The 22,791-nt window shown below is 43.2% G+C and overlaps 1 protein-coding gene across 2 annotated transcripts in view; it reads right to left on the bottom strand.

The window, feature by feature from the left end:
• Nucleotides 1-11,860: 11,860 nt before the first annotated feature.
• The window catches only part of LOC100385629 (acyl-coenzyme A synthetase ACSM5, mitochondrial), a 34,550-nt gene continuing 23,619 nt past the window's right edge, over nt 11,861-22,791 (bottom strand). For both annotated transcript variants that reach the window (XM_035267123.3, XM_078343932.1), the window contains 4 exons: nt 15,980-16,107; nt 15,793-15,892; nt 13,125-13,244; nt 11,861-12,710 (listed from right to left, as the gene is read on the bottom strand). In XM_035267123.3, coding sequence (XP_035123014.3) covers nt 12,627-12,710; nt 13,125-13,244; nt 15,793-15,892; nt 15,980-16,107 — 432 coding nt within the window. In that variant the 3' untranslated portion in view covers nt 11,861-12,626. The remainder of the gene's footprint in view (nt 12,711-13,124; nt 13,245-15,792; nt 15,893-15,979; nt 16,108-22,791) is intronic.

Genomic DNA, 22,791 nt, shown 5'->3' with positions numbered 1-22,791 from the left:
AATCACTAGGCCTAAAGGAAAACTCAAGCTGAAAACTGCTTAGGACAACCTGCCTCCCATTTTATTCAAAGTCATCCCTCTGCTCACAGAGATAGATGCATATTGGGTTAGATCAGTTTTCTCCAAAGTAGGTTTTGCAAGGTGGTTTTAGACAAGTAGTTTTCATGTTCATGGTTATATGGATATGCGTTAAGAAAGTAATTCCAGACTTGTCCTTTTTTTTTTGAGATAAAGTTTCCTTCTTGTCAGCCAGGCCGGAGTGCAATGGCACCATCTCAGCTCACTACAACATCTGCCTCCTAGGTTCAGGCAATTCTCCTGCCTCAGCCTCCCAAGTAGCTGGGACTACAGGCACGTACCACCATGCCTGGATACTATTATATTTTCAGTAGAGGCAGGATCAAGACCAGGTAGGTCTTGATCTCCTAACATCAGGTTATCCACCTGCCTCGGCCTCCCAAAGTGCTAGGATTACAGGTGTGAGCCACTGCACTTGGCCTACAGACTTGTCCTTTTAGGAATATTATATATATTGCACGAGGTGAAGACTTTTTTTTTAAGTGAGTTTAATTATAGTACAAATAGTATGTGAATAGGGCTACATGCATGAGAGCAGGGCAAAAGTAAAGGTGGAGAATATAAGTTAGATTTCTGCCAAAACTTTAGCACAATCCCTGGCATAGAATATATTTTCCATAAAGTGATGGTGATAGTGCTCTGGACCAAACTGAGGGTCGGGCTGCTATTTCTGATGGCCCAACAACGAGATGCAGATGAACTGGGGAGGAAGAGGGTTTTTATTTCTGTAACTGGTTACAGAAAGAAGGCCTGGAAATTATCACCAGACCAACTCAAAATCACAAAGTTTTCCAGAGCTAATATACTTTCTAAGCTACATGGCTATATGTAAGTGTGCATTCACTTAAAGACATAAGTGATTAATTTCTTTTAATCTATAGCTGAGGTCTGAGTCCTGAGGACCTTCTTCTGAAGCCTCAGTAAATTTACTTAGTGGGTCCAGGTGTGGGGTGATTACTCTTATCTTGTCTCCTGCTAAATCACAGAGGTTTGGAGAGTTCCTTCAGATGCCCAAATAAACTTGTTTGTGGAAGCCTGCGGAGTTTCTTCAGACCCCCAATAAAACTTAACCATAAATGGGTCCTGCTAAGAATTCCTTTGTTATTTTGTCATGCTTTAGGGCTCAGGAAAGGCCTAGGAAAAATTCTTTGTGGGCTTTTGTTACATTTCAGCCTTTGTATAAGGGCACTGGCTTTTTTTAGCTTTTTTAATATTTAACTTAGCCACTCAGTCAGTACTGAAGCAATTGTTATGGAGGTCTACGTTAGTGAGACCTGGCCTGTCACAGTAGCAGTGGTTGGTGCTGCTGTTATGATCAGTGATTCTGGGGCTGGGGGTGCTGGAGGAAAAGTGTGGGCTATGTGGATGCTTGTGATTTCCTCTGGTACAGCTGCAGCTGCCAGTGTTGGTTTTTTCCTGCTGAAGCTGAGCTGGGCAGAGGTGACTGCAGGAAGATTGGCTGGGGAGCCAGGTCTATCAGTGGGAGTCTAAGGGAAATGGGGATTGGGTTTTACTGTCTAGGGCTTGTACTGATTGAAATGTGAACAGAGGATGGGGAGCTCTGACTATAGCTGGAGAAGAACAGACTGCCCTGGCTCAGGGGGATGGGTAGAGAGCCTAGAGGCTACTCAGCAATGTAACCAGAGTGACACAATGGTGCAGGTGCCGGTTCCCCCAGGTGTCATTTTCATCTAAGCCCCTGGATTTCAGGAAACAGAGAGATGTAGGAGAGAAAGCTCTGGCTCCTGACATGTTGGAGGCTCTTTAGGCTCATGTGTTCTCCAGTCCCCCAGCCCAAGAGCAGGAATGATATTGAGGCCGCAGGATCTTGGACAAATCACCGAATCACCACAGTTCTCTGAATTCCCACCTTTAAAATAAACTGTTTGCCCAGCCTAGGAATGCCATGAGGACAAATGGCATTAAAACACACACACACACACACACACACACACACACACACACACATCACTTTAAGAAGCTGTTTTTGGTAAAGGACTATTGAGTGTTTTTTTGTTGTTGTTTGTTTTTTTTGAGACAGGGTCTCCCTCTGTCTCCCAGGCTGGAGTGCACTGGTGCGATCACAACTCACTGTGACCTCTGCTTCTTGTGCTCAATTGGCCCTCCCACCTCAACCTCCCAAGTAGCTGGGACTACTATAGGTACTCATCACTATGCCAACCTAATTTTTTTGTAAAAATGGGGTCTCACTGTGTTGCCCAGGCTGGTCTCAACTTCTGGGCTCAAGCAATCTGCCCGCCCACCTTGGCATCCCAAGGTTACAGGCATGAACCCTTGTGCCCGACCTGATCTTTTAAGAGAATCTCTTCTCTGCAATAAACTTTCAGCGGCTCTCTGGCAGTCACAGAAGGAAGACAACACTCCTAAACCAGGGTTGTCCTGAATCAGTGCTGAGGGGTGAAGCCTGTGGCTGCCAGAGCAGGACCACCTGGGTTTGAATTCTAGCTCTGTGAGGTACTAGCTGTGTAAACTACAGCAAGTGGTTCTCCTCTTTGTTCTATCTGTAAAATGGGGATTTTATCAGTACCTACCCACAGGATGGTTGAGAGTGGAAACATCTAGAACTGCACCTGGACATAGCTGGTGCTTTGCAGGAGCTGTTCTTAGAAACCCAAATTGGTCTTTCCCAACTCAAGGCCTTTCCACATGCTGTATCCTCTGTCCAGATACCTTGTCCCATCTCTTTAGTTAGTGTACCTCCACTCTTCCTATAATCTCAGCTTACCAGGGACTTTCTTCTTTTTGTTTTTTGAGATGGAGTCTCACTCTGTCGCCTAGGCTGGAACGCAGTGGCATGATCTCAGGTTACTGCAACCTCTGCCTCCTGGGTTCAAGCAATTCTCTTGCCTCCCGAGCAGCTGGGATTACAGGCGCATGCCATCACGCCCAGCTGATTTTTGTATTTTTAGGAGAGATGAGGTTTTGCCACGTTGGCCGGGCTGGCCTCAAACTCCTGACCTCAAGTGATCCACATGACTTGGCCTCCCAAAGTGCTGGGATTACGGGTGTGAACTACTGCACCTGGCCAGGACTTCCTTACAGAAGCCTCCCTGATACCCTCAGTCCCCTGAGTCTTGATCAATCCCCTGAGTCTATGTCTTAAATATATTCTTTTCCTCATGGTATTTACCACAGTTGTACATTTATTTGCATTAATCTGCAATAAATAATAACGACCTTCCTACTAGACTAAACTCCACGAGGGTTTGGACTGAAATCTGTTCTCCCAAATTCTTCTGTTGAAGTCTTAACCCCAAATACCCCAGTTCCTCCCAGTACCTCAGATTGTGACTGTCTTTGGAGACAAGGTTTTTAAAGAGGCGATAAGTTAAAGTGAGGTTATGAGGGCAGGCACTAATCCAAGCTGACATGATAAGCATCCTTAGAAAAAGAGGCAATTAGTCCCCAGATATACAGGCACAGAAGAAAGATCATGTGAAGACAAAGGGAGAAGACAGCCATCTACAAACCAAATAGACGTCCTCCGAATGAAACTGATCCTAGACCTCCAGCCTCCAGAATAGTGAGGACAGTAATTTCTGTTGTTTAAATGACCCGGTTTGTTGTATTTGGTTATGGAGCCCTAGAAAATTCACATAGGTAGGGACTAGGATAGCTCTGGTGTATCATTGTAGTCTCAGAGCCCAGTACTGAGTAGGCGCTCAATGAATTTTCCCTGGAGGGTAATGGAGGGGCTGGCGATGGGGTCAGCACCACTGGGATTGCTTCAGTTTCCATCTGCGGCTTTTCCTCCAGGGTTGCTCCCAGAGCCACCCTTTCCTGTTTGCAGGCCTGGGCCGTGGCTTCAGGTCCTTATGCCCCTCCTAGATAAGACATTGTGATGGTTAATGTTAGGTGTCGATCTGACTGGGTTAAGACTCCCCAGATAGCTGTGAACATTACTTTTGCGTGTCTCTGGGAGGTGTTTCCAGGTGATATTAGAGATTGACTCAGAGACTAAGAAGATATGCCCTCACCCCAGTGGGCAGCCATCGTCTAATCCGTTAGCACATGAAGAGGAGAAAAAGGAGAAAAGACAGATTTGCTCCTTCATTTTGGGCTGGAACATCTGCATTTTCTTGTCCTCAGGTGGTGAAGCTCCTGGTTCTCGAGCCTTTGCAGTCAGACAGGGAGTTACGCCATTGGCTCTCCTGGTTCTCAGGCCTTTGGACTCAAATGGAATCATATCATGGGCTTTTCTGGGTCTCCAGCATGCAGATGGCAGATTGTGGAACTTCTCCGCCTCCAAAATCAAGTGAGCCAATCCCCATCAGAAATCCCTCTCCTATGTCTGTATATGTCCTATTGCTTCTCTTCCTCTGGAGAACACTAACAGTACAGACATAATACAGCAGACTTTGGGGACGATGCGTGAGTATGTGGAGGAAAAACTAGACATGAAGCAAAGTGTGCTTTCTTTAAAATAACTTTTTCATTAAAATAGTTGTATGTGCTTAGTACAAAAACTCAGAAAATACAGAAATGTAGTGGGAAAAGGAAGAAAAAACTACCATCCATTATTTTCTAATATTTTCTCTCCCTCCCTCCTCAGTCTCCAGGAAAGAAAATTACAATTAACTACAGTTTTCCCTTTATTTTTCAGAGTTGGGATTCTCTAGTATGCACATATTTTCATTCTGATTTGTAAAAATAATATAGCTTACACTTTTCCCAAGACATACTAAACTGCTTTTAAGTATTTTAATGGCCACATAATATGTTATTGAGTTAATCTATTACAATTTTGTTAATCATCTCCTTGTTGTTTGGATGTTAATCTTTTTCTCTTTTTTATTGTATTTTAGGTTTTGGGGTAATGTGCAGAACATGCAAGACAGTTGCATAGGTACACACATGGCAGTGTGTTTTGCTGCCTTCCTCCCCTTCACCCACATTTGGCATTTCTCCCCATGCTATCCCTCCCCAGCTCCCCCACCGCTGTCCCTCCCCTATTCCCCCCAATAGACCCCAGTGTGTAGTACTCCCTTCCCTGTGTCCATGTGTTCTCATTTTTCATCACCCGCCTATAAGTGAGAATATGCAGTATTTCATTTTCTGTTCTTGTGTCAGTTTGCCGAGAATGATGTTCTCCAGATTCATCCATGTCCCTACAAAGGACATGAACTCATCATTTTTGATTGCTGCATAATATTCCATGGTGTATATGTGCCACATTTTCCCAGACCAGTCTATCATCGATGGGCATTTGGGTTGGTTCCAGGTCTTTGCTATTGTAAACAGTGCTGCAATGAATATTCGTGTGCATGTGTCCTTATAGTAGAATGATTTATAGTCCTTTGGATATATACCCAGTAATGGGATTGCTGGGTCAAATGGAATTTCTATTTCTAAGGCCTTGAGGAATTGCCACACTGTCTTCCACAATTGTTGAACTAATTTACACTCCCACCAACAGTGTAAAAGTGTTCCTATTCCTCCACATCCTCTCCAGCATCTGTTGTCTCTAGATTTTTTAATGATCGCCATTCTAACTGGCGTGAGATGGTATCTCAATGTGGTTTTGATTTGCATCTCTCTAATGACCAGTGATGATGAGCATTTTTTCATATGTTTGTTGGCCTCATGTATGTCTTTTTTTGTGAAGTGTCTGTTCATATCCTTTGCCCATTTTTGAATGGGCTTGTTTGTTTTTTTTCTGTAAATCTGTTTGAGTTCTTTGTAAATTCTGGATATCAGCCCTTTGTCAGATGGGCAAACTGCAAAAATTTTTTCCCATTCTGTTGGTTGCCGATTCACTCTAGTGACTGTTTCTTTTGCCGTGCAGAAGCTGTGGAGTTTGATTAGGTCCCATTTGTCTATTTTGGCTTTTATTGCCAATGCTTTTGGTGTTTTGCTCATGAAGTCCTTGCCTACTCCTATGTCCTAAATGGCTTTGCCTAGACTTTCTTCTAGGCTTTTTATGGTGCCAGGTCTTATGTTTAAGTCTTTAATCCATCTGGAGTTAATTTTAGTGTAAGGTGTCAGGAAGGGGTCCAGTTTCTGCTCTCTGCACATGGCTAGCCAGTTTTCCCAACACCATTTATTAAACAGGGAATCCTTTCCCCATTGCTTGTTTTTGTCAGGTTTATCAAAGACTGTATGGTTGTAGATATGTTGTGTTGCCTCCGATGCCTCTGTTCTGTTCCATTGGTCTATATCTCTGTTTTTATACCAGTACCATGCTGTTTTGATTACTGTAGCCTTGTAGTATAGTTTGAAGTCCGGTAGTGTGATGCCTCCCGCTGTGTTCTTTTTGCTTAGAATTGACTTGGCTATGTGGGCTCTCTTTTGGTTCCATATGAAGTTCATGGTGGTTTTTTCCATTTCTGTGAAGAAAGCCAATTGTAGCTTGATGGGGATAGCGTTGATTCTGTAAATTACTTTGGGCAGTATAGCCATTTTCATGATATCGATTCTTCCTAACCATGAACATGGAATGTTTCTCCATCTGTTTGTGTCCTCTCTTATTTCATTGAGCAGTGGTTTGTAGTTTTCCTTGAAGAGGTCCCTTACATTCCTTGTTAGTTGTATTCCTAGGTATTTTATTCTTTTTGTAGCAATTGTGAATGGCAGTTCGTTCTTGATTTGGCTCTCTTTAAGTCTGCTATTGGTGTATAGGAATGCTTGTGATTTTTGCACATTGATTTTATATCCTGAGACTTTGCTGAAGTTGCTTATCAGTTTCAGGAGTTTTTGGGCTGAGGCGATGGGGTCTTCTAGGTATACTATCATGTCGTCTGCAAATAGAGACAATTTGGCTTCCACCTTTCCTGTTTGAATACCCTTTATTTCCTTTTCTTGCCTGATTGCTCTGGCTAGAACTTCCAGTACTATATTGAATAGGAGTGGTGAAAGAGGGCATCCTTGTCTAGTGCTGGATTTCAAAGGGAATGCTTCCAGTTTTTGCCCATTCAGTATGATATTGGCTGTTGGTTTGTCGTAAATAGCTTTTATTACTTTGAGATACATTCCGTCAATACCGAGTTTATTGAGGGTTTTTAGCATCAAGGGCTGTTTGAATTTTGTCAAATGCCTTCTCTGCGTCAATTGAGATAATCATGTGGTTTTTGTTTTTGGTTCTGTTTATGTGGTGAATTATATTTATAGACTTGCGTATGTTGAACCAGCCTTGCATCCCCAGGATGAATCCTACTTGATCATGATGGATAAGTTTTTTGATGTGCTGTTGCAATCGGCTTGCTAGTATTTTATTGAATATTGTTGCATCTATGTTCATCATGGATATTGGCCTGAAGTTTTCTTTTCTTGTTGAGTCTCTGCTGGGTTTTGGTATCAGGATGATGCTGGTCTCATAAAATGATTTGGGAAGAATTCCCTCTTTTTGGATTATTTGCAATAGTTTCAGAAGGAATGGTACCAGCTCCTCTTTGTGTGTCTGGTAGAATTCGGCTGTGAACCCATCTGGACCTGGGCATTTTTTGTGTGGTAGGCTCTTAATTGCTGTCTCAACTTCAGACCTTGTTATTGGTCTATTCAAAGTTTCGGCTTCCTCCTGGTTTAGGCTTGGGAGGACACAAGTGTGCAGGAATTTATCCATTTCTTCCAGGTTTACTAGTTTATGTGCATAGAGTTGTTTGTAATATTCTCTGATGATGGTTTGAATTTCTGTGAATCTGTGGTGATTTCCCCTTTATCATTTTTTATTGCATCTATTTGGTTGTTTTCTCTTTTCTTTTTTATCAGTCTGGCTAGTGGTCTATTTTGTTGATCTTTTAAAAAAACCAGCTCTTGGATTTACTGATTTTTTGAAGGGTTTTTTGTGTCTCTATCTCCTTCATTTCTGCTCTGATCTTAGTTATTTCTTGTCTTCTGCTAGGTTTTGAGTTTTTTTGATCTTGCTCCTCTAGCTCTTTCAATTTTGATGATAGGGTGTCAATTTTGGATCTCTCCACTCTTCTCATATGGGCACTTATTGCTAAATATTTTCCTCTAGAGACTGCTTTAAATGTGTCCCAGAGATTCTGGTATGTTGTGTCTTCGTTCTCGTTGGTTTCGAAGAACTTCTTTATTTCTGCCTTCATTTCATTGTTTATCCAGTCAACATTCAAGAGCCAGTTGCTCAGTTTCCATGAAGCTGTGTGGTTCTGAGTTACTTTCTGAATTCTGAATTCTAACTTGATTGCACTGTAGTCTAAGAGACTGTTGGTTATTATGTTAGTTGTTTTGCATTTGCTGAGGAGTGCTTTACTTCCAATTATGTGGTCAATTTTAGAGTAGGTGTGATGTGGTGCTGAGAAGAATGTATATTCTGTGGATTTGGGGTGGAGAGTTCCGTAAATGTCTATCAGGCTTGCTTGTTCCAGGCCTGAGTTCAAGCCCTGGATATCCTTGTTAATTTTCTGTCTCGTTGATCTGTCTAATAGTGACAGTGGAGTGTTAAAGTCTCCCACTATTATTGTGTGGGAGTCTGTCTATTTGTAAGTCGTTAAGGACTTGCCTTATATATCTGGGTGCTCCTGTATTGGGTCCATATATGTTTAGGATCGTTAGCTCTTCTTGTTGTATCAATCCTTTTACCATTATGTAATGTCCTTCTTTGTCTCTTTTGATCATTGTTGCTTTAAAGTCTATTTTATCGCATATGAGAATTGCAACTCCTGCTTTTTTTTTGTTCTCCATTTGCTTGGTAAATCTTCCTCCATCTTTTTATTTTGAGCCTTTGTGTATCCTTGCATGTGAGATGGGTTTCCTGGGTACAGCACACCGATGGGTTTTAGCTTTTTATCCAATTTGCCAGTCTGTGTCTTTTGATTGGTGCATTTAGCCCATTTACATTTAGGGTTAATATTGTTATGTATGAATTTGATAATGCCATTTTTATGCTAGCTGGCTGTTTTGCCCGTTAGTTGATGCACATTCTTCATTTTGTTGATGCTCTTTAGCATTTGGTATGTTTTTGGAATGGCTGGTACTGGTTGTTCCTTTCTATGTGTAGTGCCTCTTTCAGGAGCTCTTGTAGAGCAGGCCTGGTGGTGACAAAATCTCTGAGTACTTGCTTGTTTGCAAAGGCTTGTATTTTTCCTTCACTTATGAAGCTCAGTTTGGCTGGATATAAAATTCTGGGTTGAACGTTCTTTTCTTTAAGGATGTTGAATATTGGCCCCCACTCTCTTCTGGCTTGTAGAGTTTCTGCCGAGAGACCTGCTGTGAGTCTGATGGGCTTCCCTTTGTGGGTGACCCGACCTTTCTCTCTGGCTGCCTTTAGTATTTTCTCCTTCATTTCAACCCTGGGGAATCTGAGGATGATTATGTGCCTTGGGGTTGCTCTTCTTGCGGAATATCTTTGTGGTATTCTCTGTATTTCCTGGACTTGAATATTGGCCTGCCTTGCTAGGTTGGGGAAATTTTCCTGGATCATATCCTAAACAGTATTTTCCAGCTTGGATTCATTCTCTTTGTCACACTCTGGTACACCTATCAAACGTAGGTTAGGTCTCTTCACATAGTCCCACATTTCTTGGAGACTTTGTTCATTCCTTTTTGTACTTTTTTTCTCTAATCTTGGTTTCTTATTTTATTTCATTGAGTTGATCTTTGACTTCTGATATCCTTTCTTCTGCCTGGTCAATTTGGCTGTTGAAACTTGTGCATGCTTCGCGAAGTTCTCGTGTTGTGTTTTTCAGCTCCTTCAATTCATTCATGTTCCTCTCTAAGTTGTCCATTCTTGTTAACATTTCCTAGAATTTTTTTCAAATCTTATTTCAAGGTTCTTAGTTTCTTTGCACTGATTTAGAACATGTTCTTTTAGCTCATGGAAGTTTCTCATTACCCACCTTCTGAAGTCTGATTCTGTCATTTCATCACACTCATTCTCCATCCAGCTTTGTTCCCTTGCTGGTGAGGAGTTTTGGTCCTTTGTAGGAGGCGAGGTGTTTTGGTTTCAGGTGTTTTTCTCCTTTTTGTGCTGGTTTTTTCCCATATTTGTGGGTTTATCCACCTGTCATCTGAGTAGTTTCTGACTTTTTGATTGGGTCTCTGAGTGGAGGCCCAGATTGTTGATGATGAAGTATTTCTGTTACTTAGTTTTCCTTCTAACAGTCTAGCCCCTCTGCTGTACGACTGCTGAGGTCCACTCCAGGCCTTGCTTGTCTGGGGTACACCTGTAGCAGCTGCCAAACAGTGAGGGATGATACCAGTTTCTTCTTCTGCTATCTTTGTCCCTAAATGATGCCCGCCAAATGTCAGTCTGATCAGTCCTTTTTGTGGTGACTCTTTGTATATACAGGGCTCAGGGAGCTGCTTGAGGAGGTGGTCTGTACTTTATAGGAGCTCAAGTGCTGAGCTGTGAGCTCCGTTGATCATTCAGGGCTGTTAGGCAGGTACGTTTAAGTCTGCTGCAGCAGAACTCATAAAACCCCTTTTTTTCCTCAGATGCTCTGTCTCGGGGAGTTAGGGCTTTCTTTAAGAGTATTTGTTGCACTGTCCTGCCCAGCTAGGAGGCAGTCTAGTCACTATTTGTTTGCCGAGGCTCCGCCCTGCTTCTGTGGGCTCCGCCCTGCTTTTGTGGGCTCTGCCCTGTTTCCGTGGGCTCCGCCCTCCTGTCTTGGGCTCTGCCCTGTTGGTGGGGTCTCTCTGTTATGGTGGGTTGCCTCGGCAATGGCAGGCTGCGTCAGCAATGGGAGTGTACCTCACTAGGGGCGGAATGCCTCGGTAATGGCAGACGCCCCTCCCCCACCGAGCTGCACCATCCTGGGTTCAGCTGTGCCCGCAGTGAAACTCTCAACCCCGAGCATTTCGAATCGCCGTTTTGTTTGTCCCTGTGGGGGTGGGACCCACTGAGCCTGATCACCTGGCTCCCTGCCTCAGAGCCCTTTTCTTTTTTTAAGTTGAACGGTTGACTCTCTCCCAGGTGTTTCAGTCACCTGCTGATAGGGCACCGGGATCTGTGTGATTTCCCATGCAGCGACCCACTGCGCCAGCTCAAATGTCGCTTCCCGGGAATCTCCTGGTCTGGCTCACTGTCCAAGTCCCATTTAGTCAGATGGATATGTTAATCTGCCCTCCCAAATCTCAGATTGCTGGTTTAACAGGGCACCCAGACCAGTGCGTTTTGTGTGGAGTGCCGCTGTGCTGTGGCGCTGGCCAAAATGGCAGTGCCAGCCAAAATGGCAGCGCTAGCCGAAATGGCAGCGCCAGCTGAAACAGCTGTGCTGGTGTCCCATGTCTGTCCTACACCTGGGAATTTCCCCATTCTGTGGGCAACAAAGATCCGTCTGGAAACGCGGCTTGCACTCACCCTCTGTGTCTTCACTGAGAGCTGCAATCCTGAGTTGCTCCTACTGCGCCATCTTCTTTTTTCTCCCCTAAAACCTAGCCTCTTTTCTTTTTTAAAGAATGCTGAGTGATTATCTTAATATGCCACATATTTTCTGCATTTTGCTTTTTATCTTTTGTGGTGACTCCCAAAGGTAGAATTTTTTAGCTAAAGGATATTGCTAATTTTATGGTCCTGCATACTTTTACCAAATGGTCGCATACCAAGGATGAAGCTTTTACATTCACACTGGCAGAGAATGATACCACAAGTGCCCCAAGGTTACGTTAACCTGTCCTATGGAGGGAAATCTGGAAGCTTTTAGTAAGTGAGACCAGTGGGCAGATGCTGAGCCTGCCCCCAGACCAAGGGAGAAGTGAAGCCACTGAGTGTTGTGAACTGAACGCGAGCCCGGGAATCTCGTCCAGCAAGAGGGTCCCAAACCTGGAAGAGAGCGCGTGCCGGAAAACAAGGAGACAGAAAAGGTGAGGTCTGGAGGGCTACATGTGCTATGCTCATGCAGCAATTTTATTTCTGCAATGTGTTTCATGATATACTTTTCTGAAGTTAAAGTTGTTTACACCAGATTAACGTACTTAAGTTACAGTAAGCAAGTTACGCCCAGTAAGTAAGTTAAGCTCAGTAAGTAGGCTACGCCCAGTAAGTAGGTTACGCCCAATAGGTCAAGGTAAATAAATTACAGTCATGCCCTGTAAGTTACGGTAAGTAAGTTACCAAGTGTAAATATTTAAGTTAATATATTGCAATGAAGGTAACATGGGTCCAAAATGAACACAATGAGACAATAAACCATAAGAAGCCGAAAGTAGACACAATGCCTCCCAAGTCCTCATATCCATAAAGTAATGTCTATTATTTTGGATAACATATAGTTCCTCTCTCGGTTCCTACTTTCCCTCAGCTGGACTCCCCCAACCGGGGATCTGTGTCCGGGCTCAAGCTCACCGTATGGCGAGGCCCATTTCCCAGGGGACTCATGTGGGAGCGATCTTCACAGATTCCCTCAACTGAGCATTTGCTAGGCGGGGCAGCATGTCTGTGGTCGGGGCCAGTGATGTTCTTTTGCCCTTTCCAGCATTGCCTAGTCATCCTGGGGATGCCCGTTTGGAAGCTGCAGGCCTTTAACATCTTCAGGGGTGAAGACATGATGCTCCCCCTGGGGGCTGACCAGTGATCCATTAGTTCCAGGTGGAGCTTCCAGAGGTCTATGGGACCTTCCTGGGGCTGCACCTCATTTCCCCCACTCCTGACTTCTCAATTTACTCCTTTGGATCTTTCCAGAAACCGTCTTTGGCAGTTCTGAAACAAAGGCCACCTAGCAACCAAACACAAAACAAAACAAAAAACACTTGGAAATCATCATTTCTCAAAAAAATTTTTGTTTTGAAAAGCTATTACTGTCTGTCTGTCCTTGGAAACTATCTTTGATTCACTGTTTCTCCCCAGATGGCCAGGAGCAAAACAGCTGGAGCCTGGAGCACAGGATTGTTTGGACAGAATATAAGCACCACCCTTTATATTTGATTTACAGGTTAGGGATCAGGCTGCTAACCAGAACAAAATGTTCTTTGGGTAGAACCCAAGTGAAGAAACACAGAGAAAAACTGAAGCAGCAGCCAAGGTTACCTCTCTAAATCCCCAGTGCCTGGCACAGGGCCTGGCCCTAAATGGGAGCCCAGGCAGAGTGTGCCCATCTGATTCCCAGCTTACCAGAAACGTGGATATTTACCTTCCTGGGGTATTTGTATGGAGCAGTCACCCTTTTCACATGCTCCTGGAGTTCCCGTGTTAGTGCCTCTGGGTCATGAGAGAGGTAGGCTGGAGTAAGGACGACAAATGCCTTTACCACCTGCAGGAAGACAGAATACCCAGAAAAGACCAGGCCTTGTATAACAACTCTTTTCTCCTTAAGTGAGCCTTGAATAAGTGCATACATTTACCTTTGGATCATCATTGTACTACCAGTTTTTTTGGCACAGCCAGTGACACAAACAACAATTGTTCTGTTGTTGGCCTTTCCAGGTGTAACTATTAGGAGCATTAACCTTTGTGGGATGATCTCAAACCCCTACCTATTTCTCTTTTTTCTTTCTTTTTTTTTTTGAGACAGAGTCTGGTTCTGTCGCCAGGCGCCAGGCTCGAGTACAGTGCCATGATCTCAGCTCACTGCAACCTCCACCTCCCAGATTCAAACAATTCTCCTGCCTCAGCCTCCCAAGTAGCTGGGACTACAGGCACGTGCCACCACACCCAGCTAATTTTTGTATTTTTTAAGTAGAGACAGGGTTTCACCATGTTGGCTAGGATGTTCTCAATCTTTTGACCTTGTGATCCGCCTGCCTCGGCCTCCCAAAGTGCTGGAATTACAGGTGTGAACCATCATGCCTGGCCCCTATTTCTCAGATTACTCCCCATACTTGGAATGACACCATTTGAAGCCAACATTGCTTCTCTGAAGATACAAATATTTTGGAGAAAAGAGGTTCATAAACTCCTATGGCCATTTACTTCCAGATTTTCCTAACAAGAAAGGTAGGTAGACATGGGTTTGAATAGAAGAGTTTGAGGAAAATGCAGTCACTTTCAAGGGGAGCTAGGTCTTTGGGGTTCTACATGGGTGAACATTTGCAATCAACAGACACGGAGCAGCACCACTCTGTTCCAGACATCCCAAGGGACATTCTGCACCTTGGGTCTCTCTGCCCACATATTTCCTGCAGGCTGTCTTATGCCTACAGGACAAAGAGGAAGACTCAGATTGTCCTGTATTTCACCTCCATCCATGTGCCATGAATTTGAAATGCCATCATTAGACACACATTGCCTTCATGTGTGGCAATGGAAGGAATTGTCCCAGACTCAAGCACAACAAACAGAACATGATTTCTGTTAGGAATAGAAGGTCACTTGGATGTTTATTCGTTCCAGCCTTCATATCTGTCAGCAATATTCTATCTGGGCATGGTGGCTCACACCTGCAATCCCAGCACTTTGGAGGCTGAGGTGGGTGGATCATGAGGTCAGGAGATCAAGACCATCCTGGCCAACATAGTGAAACCCCATCTCTACTAAAAATACAAAAATTAGTCAGGCATGGTGGTATGCACCTGTAGTCCCAGCTACTCAGGAGACTGAGGCAGGAGAATCACTTGAACCCAGGAGGCAGAGGTTGCCACTGCACTCCAGCCTGGAGACAGAGAAAGACTGTCTCAAAAAAAAACAAAAAAAAAAAAAGAAGGAGAAAAAGAAAACGAAAAACAAATAAACCAGTATTCTACTAAGGGGTAGGCCACTGTCCTTGCACACTTCCTACAGGCATGAAAGACCACTACCATTTCGTGTTCAAACAGATATGCCTCTGGAAGAGCTTCCTCTTACTGCTATAACTACTAAACATTTGTTGGGCTCCTTCTACTCACCAGACTCAGTTCTAAGTACTATACATGGATTAACTTTGAACACACAGACGTTTGTCACAGTCCCAGTGAACTCACGGCATGCCGAACTAGACATACTTTTCAGGTGTGATTGATTCAGCGCATCGATGGGACTCCACACCTCCCGTATTCTATATTAACTGCCTCAGATTTTAGTGGGGACTCACTTGGCCAGGAGTGGCTGGCTAAAATGCAGAATCTCTGGGCTGCATTCCCAGTCATTATGATTCTGTAAGTCTGACTTTAGGTCCACACATTTGTATTTTAAACAGGAATCTCCGATGTTACAGTTGCAAGCAGTCCAAGAACCAGACTTTGAGAACCTCTCCTATGGTTCTGATGCTTCTGAGAATGCAGGTTGATGTTGCTTGTACTAACTTTCAAAAGGTAACTGTTGTGCTTTAGGATTGTGTTGGATATACAGCCAGTAAAAAGTACCTAGGTCTGCCTGTAAGCTGATCTGTCCCATGCTATGTATTCCTCTGGGACCCACAGAAAGATTTCTCCTGTGAAAGCCCAGCTTATTAAATTTGGCCCATCTTTCTGATATATCAAGGTCATTTGGGGTATATGTTCTATCCCTCTCAAGTTAGAGCCATTAGCAACTGTGTCTGGTGTGCTCGCTGTATCCTCATCTGCAAATAGAAAATGACTTTTTCTTAGACAGGATGGAAGACAGAGCCTGCACCTCCCCCTAAGGCCTCCTGCCCTATAGCCAGCCTCTTTTGGACCCAGTTGTGTCCACTTAAAAGCAAAGCATTGGTGTTTTCCCATTGTGTCCCTCTAGAGAGTAACTGTATCTCTAAAGTCATGAAGGCAATATGTGTCTGATGGTGACATTTCAACTCTGTGGCACATGGATGGAGGTGAAATACAGGACAATCTGAGCCTTCCTGCTTGTTCTGATGGGTGCTGATGGGTACAGAAGCAGAAGGCCGTGGTCTTGGCTGCCCTGGTTACCTCTCCCCTGATGGGATCTGGGCTGCTGACCACAGCTGACTCCAGGACAGCAGGATGCTCCGCCAGAGCACTTTCCACTTCAACAGGCCCAATCCGGTAGCTGGAAGGGAAAAACAAACTCTTCAAGTGGGCTTCCCTCAACCCCCATGAAATTTCAAAGGGAGAAGGGAAATGCAGACAGCTTGACCTTGAAGAATTGATCACATCATCATTTCTTCCCATGAACCAAAAGTAGCCATCCTTGTCCATGCGAGCTCGGTCCCCTGTGATGTAAAAGTCCCCTTGTTCTGATGCAGCGGTCTTCTCAGGATTGTCCTGAAAGACAAAGAAAGCCAGTGAAGGACCCTCTGGGAACAGCCACTAAGTCCAGCTACTGCCCCAGCAGCCCCCTGTCAGAAGCTGGTGACCGCTCAACAGAAAGTTCAGCAGTTCCAAAAGTCCAGGTTGGCCAGAGTTCCCCACTGGACAGGGAGCTATGGCCCTGTTTGGTGTGGAGTTCCCCTCTTTTGATTGGGATCAAGCTGCAAGCAAGTGGTTAAGGGCAGCCACCCACCACATCTTTAGAAGGGGGTCTAGAAAGCATAGTTGAAAGCAGAAGAGTGGACACAGGGCCACTGACTGTGTTTTTTAGGACAAAAGAGCACACAAATACTCATTGCACTCAGGAATCACTGAGGGTAGAAAGTGAAGGTCCAGGCAGGGCGTGGTGGTTCATGCCTGTAATCTCAGCACTGTGGGACACTGAAGTGGGTGGATCACTTGAGGTCAGGAGTTTGAGACCAGCCTGGCCAACATAGTAAAAACCTGTCTCTACTAAAGATTAAAAAATTAGCTGGGCATTGGTGGCACACACCTGTAATCCTAACTACTAGGGAGGCTGAATCAGGAGAATTGCTTGAACCTAGGAGGTGGAGACTGCAGTGAGCCAAGATCACCCCACTACACTCCAGCCTGGGTAACAGGGCGAGACTCCATGTTGGAAAAAAAGAAGAGAGAAGAGAAGAGAGTGGAGAGAGAAGAGAAGAGAAGAGAAGGAAGAGAAGAGAAGAGAAGGAAGAGAAGAGAAGAGGGGAAGGGAGGGGAGGGGGAAAGAGAGGGAAGGAGGGAATAAAGGAAGAGAGAGAGAGAAGGGCTCATCAAAAAGCCTATTAGTGTGAGACAAGAGTAAAGAGAAAAACAAACTCTGATTCTCAAAGTTTTGAAGAAAAGCTAATATTCAGGAATTAAAAAGGTACTAATACATGCAACCACACGGATGGCTTGCAGAAACGTCATGCTGAGTAAAAGAACCCAGACAAATCTGAATGGTTTGTGATTCCATTTATATGAAGTTCTTTTTAAAAATGCCAAATTATTATGTAGTGACAACAAATAATTTATCAATTGCTGGGGTCTGGAGTGGAGAGGATTGCCTGTCAAGAGGAAAGAGGGAGCATTTGGGGCTGAAAGATGTTCCATATTTGACTGTGGTGGCAATTACATGGGGGCATACATGTGTTAAAAGTCATTGACCTGCGCACTTAACATGGGTGAATTTCATTGTAGGCAAATTATATCTCAATTCAACAAGTACATGCTGAGAAAAAAGAAAAAATATAAGCTACCAATACCTAAAAGTATATCTAACACACAATCTCTAAGGTGTGTATGCAGAAACTTAAAAGTCTACACATTAAAGAAAATATAAATAAAGTGAAAGAAAGACTTAAATGGCTGGAAGTGGTGGCTAATGCCTGCAATCCCAGCACTTTGGGAGGCGGAGGAGGATGAATCACAAGGTCAGGAGTTGAAGACCAGCCTGGCCACCATGGAGAAACCCTGTCCACTAAAAATACAAAAATGAGCTGTCTCTGGTGGCGGGTGCCTGTAATTCCAGCTACTTGGGAGGCTGAGGCAGGAGAATCACTTGAACCCAGGAGGCGAAGGCTGCAGTGAGCCAAGATCACCCCACTACACTCCAGCCTAAGTGATAGAGTGAGACTCTGTCTCAAAACAAAACAATAAAACAAAACAAAAAATAATTAATAGAGATGACAATTATCCTTAAGTTGATTTATAGACAATACAGTTCTAATCAAAATACTAGCAAATATTTTTCATGGAACTTGACAAGTTGATTCTAAAATGTAAATGAATGAGCAAAGGGCTAAGAATAGGGAAAGCCCTTCTACATAAGTTGAATAAGAAGAAGTCTACATAGGAAGACTTATGGTAATGCTTTTGTGGATAAGGCTTTATGGTAACAGTACAGGGACACAGCAAGTGATCAAGGAAATACCAGAAAGTGCCAAAACCTATCTATGACTACATCAAACTTATTTATTTATTTGAGATGGAGTCCTGCTCTGTCACCCAGGCTAGAGTGCAGTGGTGTGGTCTCGGCTCACTGCAAACTCTGCCTCCCGGGTTCAAGCAATTCTGTCTCAGCCTCCTGAGTAGCTGCAACAAAATGGTTTTTCATGTAGAAAAAAACAATAGATTCCTATCTCATACCATGCACACATCAACCAGAGATGGATTATAAACTATTTTTTTTTTTTGAGACAAAGTCTCCCTCTGTCGCCAGGATGGAGTGCAAAGGCACAATCTTGGCTCACTGCAACCTCCGCCTCCCGGGTTCAAGTGATTCTCCTGCCTCAGCCTTCCCAGTAGCTGGGACTACAGGTGGCTACTACCATGCCTGGCTAATTTTTTTGTATTTTTAGTAGAGACAGGGTGAGCCATGTTAGCCAGGATGGTCTCAGTCTCCTGACCTTGTGATCCACCCACCTCGTCCTCCCAAGGATTATAAACTTTAATGTCAAAAGCAGAACTTTAAAACCATTAGAAGAAACTATAAGTGAATATGTGTATTTTCTACCCCGAAGTTGAGATCATTTTATAGGATACAAAAAGTGCTATCCATAAAATTTTAAAACTTATTAATTTGATGACATGGCAGTGAATGCTTCTGTTCAACAAAAAGAAGGTAAAAGAAAGTGAAAAGATAAGCTACAACCTGGGGAGAAGATGTTAAGAACTCTTAAAACAAAAAGGACCAACATCAAGAAAGACTATAAATCGTTCTACTATAAGGACACATGTACACGAATGTTCATTGCAGCACTGTTTACAATAGCAAAGACCTGGAATCAACCCAAATGCCCATTGATAATAGACTGGATTGGAAAAATGTGGCACATATACACCATGGAATATTATGCAGCAATCAGAAATGATGAGTTCGTGTCGTTTGTAGGGACATGGATGAATCTGGAAAACATCATCCTCAGCAAACTGACACAAGAACAGAAAATGAAACACCGCATATTCTCACTCATAGGTGGGTGATGAAAAATGAGAACACATGGACACAGAAAGGGGAGTACTAAACACTGGGGTCTATTGGGGGGAAAAGGGGAGGGCCAGTGGGAGGGGGAGGTGGGGAGGGATAGCCTGGGGAGAAATGCCAAATGTGGGTGAAGGGGAGAAGAAAAGCAAAGCACACTGCCATGTGTGTACCTACGCAACTGTCTTGCATGCTCTGCTCATGTACCCCAAAACCTATAATCCAATAAAAAATTAAAAAAAAAAAAAAAAGAATATATTAAGAACTCTCATAGGCTAGGCATGGTGGCTCATGCCTGTAATCCTAGCATTTTGGGAGGCTGAGGCAGGTGGATCACTTGAGCCCAGGAATTCGAGACTAGCCTGGGCAACATGGTAAAACCCCTTCTTTACAAAATATATATATATAATTAGCTGGGTATGGTGGCATGTGCCTGTAGTCCCAGCTACTTGGGAGGCTGAGGTGGGAGGATCACCTGAGCCCGGGAAGTTGAGGCTGCAGTGTGCCATGATTGTGCCACTACACTTCAGCCTTGGTGACAGAATGAGACCCTGCCTCCAAAAAAAAAAAAAAAAAATTAAATAGTTGCATAATATTTCTCTGTGGTGGTGATATGTATTTGAACAAATTCCTGATGTTAGAAATTTGGGTTCCCAAAAACAAAAACCACATGATTATCTCAATTGACGCAGAGAAGGCATTTGACAAAATTCAACAGCCCTTTATGCTAAAAACCCTCAATAAACTCGGTATCAATGGAACGTATCTCAAAGTAATAAAAGCTATTTATGACAAACCAACAGCCAATATCATACTGAATGGGAAAAAACTGGAACCATTCCCTTTGAAATCTGGTACTAGACAAGGATGCCCTCTCTCACCACTCCTATTCAATATAGTACTGGAAGTTCTAGCCAGAGCAATCAGGCAAGAAAAAGAAATAAAGGGTATTCAAATAGGAAAGGTGGAAGCCAAATTGTCTCTATTTGCAGACGACATGATAGTATACCTAGAAGACCCCATCGCCTCAGCCCAAAAACTCCTGAAACTGATAAACAACTTCAGCAAAGTCTCAGGATATAAAATCAATGTGCAAAAATCACAAGCATTCGTCTACACCAATAACAGACTTAAAGAAAGCCAAATCAAGAGCGAACTGCCATTCGCAATTGCTACAAAAAGAATAAAATACCTTGGAATACAACTCACAAGGAACGTAAGGGACCTCTTCAAGGAGAACTACAAACCACTGCTCAACGAAATCAGAGAGGACACAAACAGATGGAGAAACATTCCATGTTCATGGCTAGGAAGAATTAATATCGTGAAAATGGCTATACTGCCCAAAGTAATTTACAGAATCAACGCTATCCCCATCAAGCTACCATTGACTTTCTTCACAGAACTGGAAAAAACCACCATGAACTTCATATGGAACCAAAAGAGAGCCCGCATAGCCAAGCCAATTCTAAGCAAAAAGAACACAGTGGGGGGCATCACACTACCGGATTTCAAACTATACTACAAGGCTACAGTAATCAAAACAGCATGGTACTGGTACCAAAACAGAGATATAGACCAATGGAACAAAACAGAGGCACCGGAGGCAACACAACATACATACAACTATTCAATCTTTGATAAACCTGACAAAAACAAGCAATGGGGCAAGGATTCCATGTTTAACAAATGGTGTTGGGAAAACTGGCTAGCCATGTGCAGAAAGCAGAAACTGGACCCCTTCCTGACACCTTACACTAAAATTAACTCCAGATGGATTAAAGACTTAAACATAAGACCTGGCACCATAAAAACCCTAGAAGGAAATCTAGGCAAAACTATCCAGGACATAGGAGTAGGCAAGGACTTCATGAACAAAACACCAAGAGCATTGGCAACAAAAGCCAAAATAGACAAATGGGACCTAATGAAACTCCACAGCTTCTGCACGGCAAAAGAAACAGTCACTAGAGTGGATCGGCAACCAACAGAATGGGAAAAAATTTTCTCAGTCTACCCATCTGACAAAGGGCTGATATCCAGAATTTACAAACAACTCAAGCAGATTTACAGGAAAAAAACAAACAAGCCCATTCAAAAGTGGGCAAAGGATATGAACAGATACTTTACGAAAGAAGACATATATGAGGCCAACAATCATATGAAAAAATGCTCATCGTCACTGGTCATCAGAGAGATGCAAATCAAAACCACATTGAGATACCATCTCACGCCAGTTAGAATGGCGATCATTAAAAAATCTGGAGACAACAGATGCTGGAGAGGATGTGGAGAAAAAGGAACACTTTTACACTGTTGGTGGGAGTGTAAATTAGTTCAACCATTGTGGAAGACAGTGTGGCAATTCCTCAAGGCCTTAGAAATAGAAATTCCATTTGACCCAGCAATCCCATTACTGGGTATATATCCAAAAGACTATAAATCGTTCTACTATAAGGACACATGTACACGAATGTTCATTGCAGCACTGTTTACAATAGCAAAGACCTGGAATCAACCCAAATGCCCATTGATAATAGACTGGATTGGAAAAATGTGGCACATATACACCATGGAATATTATGCAGTAATCAGAAATGATGAGTTCGTGTCGTTTGTAGGGACATGGATGAATCTGGAAAACATCATACTCAGCAAACTGACACAAGAACAGAAAATGAAACACCGCATATTCTCACTCATAGGTGGGTGATGAAAAATGAGAACACATGGACACAGGGAGGGGAGTACTAAACACTGGGGTCTATTGGGGGGAAAAGGGGAGGGCCAGTGGGAGGGGGAGGTGGGGAGGGATAGCCTGGGGAGAAATGCCAAATGTGGGTGAAGGGGAGAAGAAAAGCAAAGCACACTGCCATGTGTGTACCTACGCAACTGTCTTGCATGCTCTGCTCATGTACCCCAAAACCTATAATCCAATAAAAAATTAAAAAAAAAAGAAAAAAAAAAAAGAAATTTGGGTTCCTTTTTTAAGTTTTTTTCTCTCTTCTTTTTTATATTTTCTTTCTCTCTTTTTTGTTTGCTTTTGTTCACAATGCTGTAATATAATATAATCCTTTACATGACTAATTTCTGGTATTAGAAATTTAGATAGTCCCTTCACCTTTTTTCTGTTATAAACAGCCAGCACTATAACAAATGTTTGTCCATTTGACAGTTTGTTTCCCAAGGAAAATAAGTACGTTGCTTATATGGAATATAAAGTTGACGTGGGCATATTCATTTAACTGACGTGCAATTTCAGATAAATGGGAATGACCGATGTGAATCCGAAATGTTTGTTTATTGTAGGGGAAGAATGAGCTTAGCTTATCAATTCTGATGATCACCCATCAATCACAGAATGATTTTGGTCTGACATTCTCTATAATAATCTTCACATGTTTCATGATTCTCACAGAGAGATTTAATATTTTTTCTCTTAATTAAGAATGAGCTGGGCTGGGCACTGTGGCTTACACCTGTAATCCCAGCGCTTTGGGAGGTTGAGGTGGGCAAATCACTTGAAGCCAAGAATTAGAGACCAGTCTGACCAAGATGGCGAAACCCTGTCTCTACTAAAAATACCAAAATTAGCCCAGTGAAATGGTGTGCGCAGATAGTCCCAATTACTTGGGAGACTGAAGCAGGAGAATTGCCTGAGCCCAGGAAGC

Source organism: Callithrix jacchus, chromosome 12 (assembly GCF_049354715.1).
Source record: "Callithrix jacchus isolate 240 chromosome 12, calJac240_pri, whole genome shotgun sequence".
Classification (NCBI taxonomy): domain Eukaryota; kingdom Metazoa; phylum Chordata; class Mammalia; order Primates; family Cebidae; genus Callithrix; species Callithrix jacchus.
The sequence above is the reverse complement of the archived record's forward strand: the minus strand, read 5'-3'. Positions and strand labels throughout refer to the sequence as shown.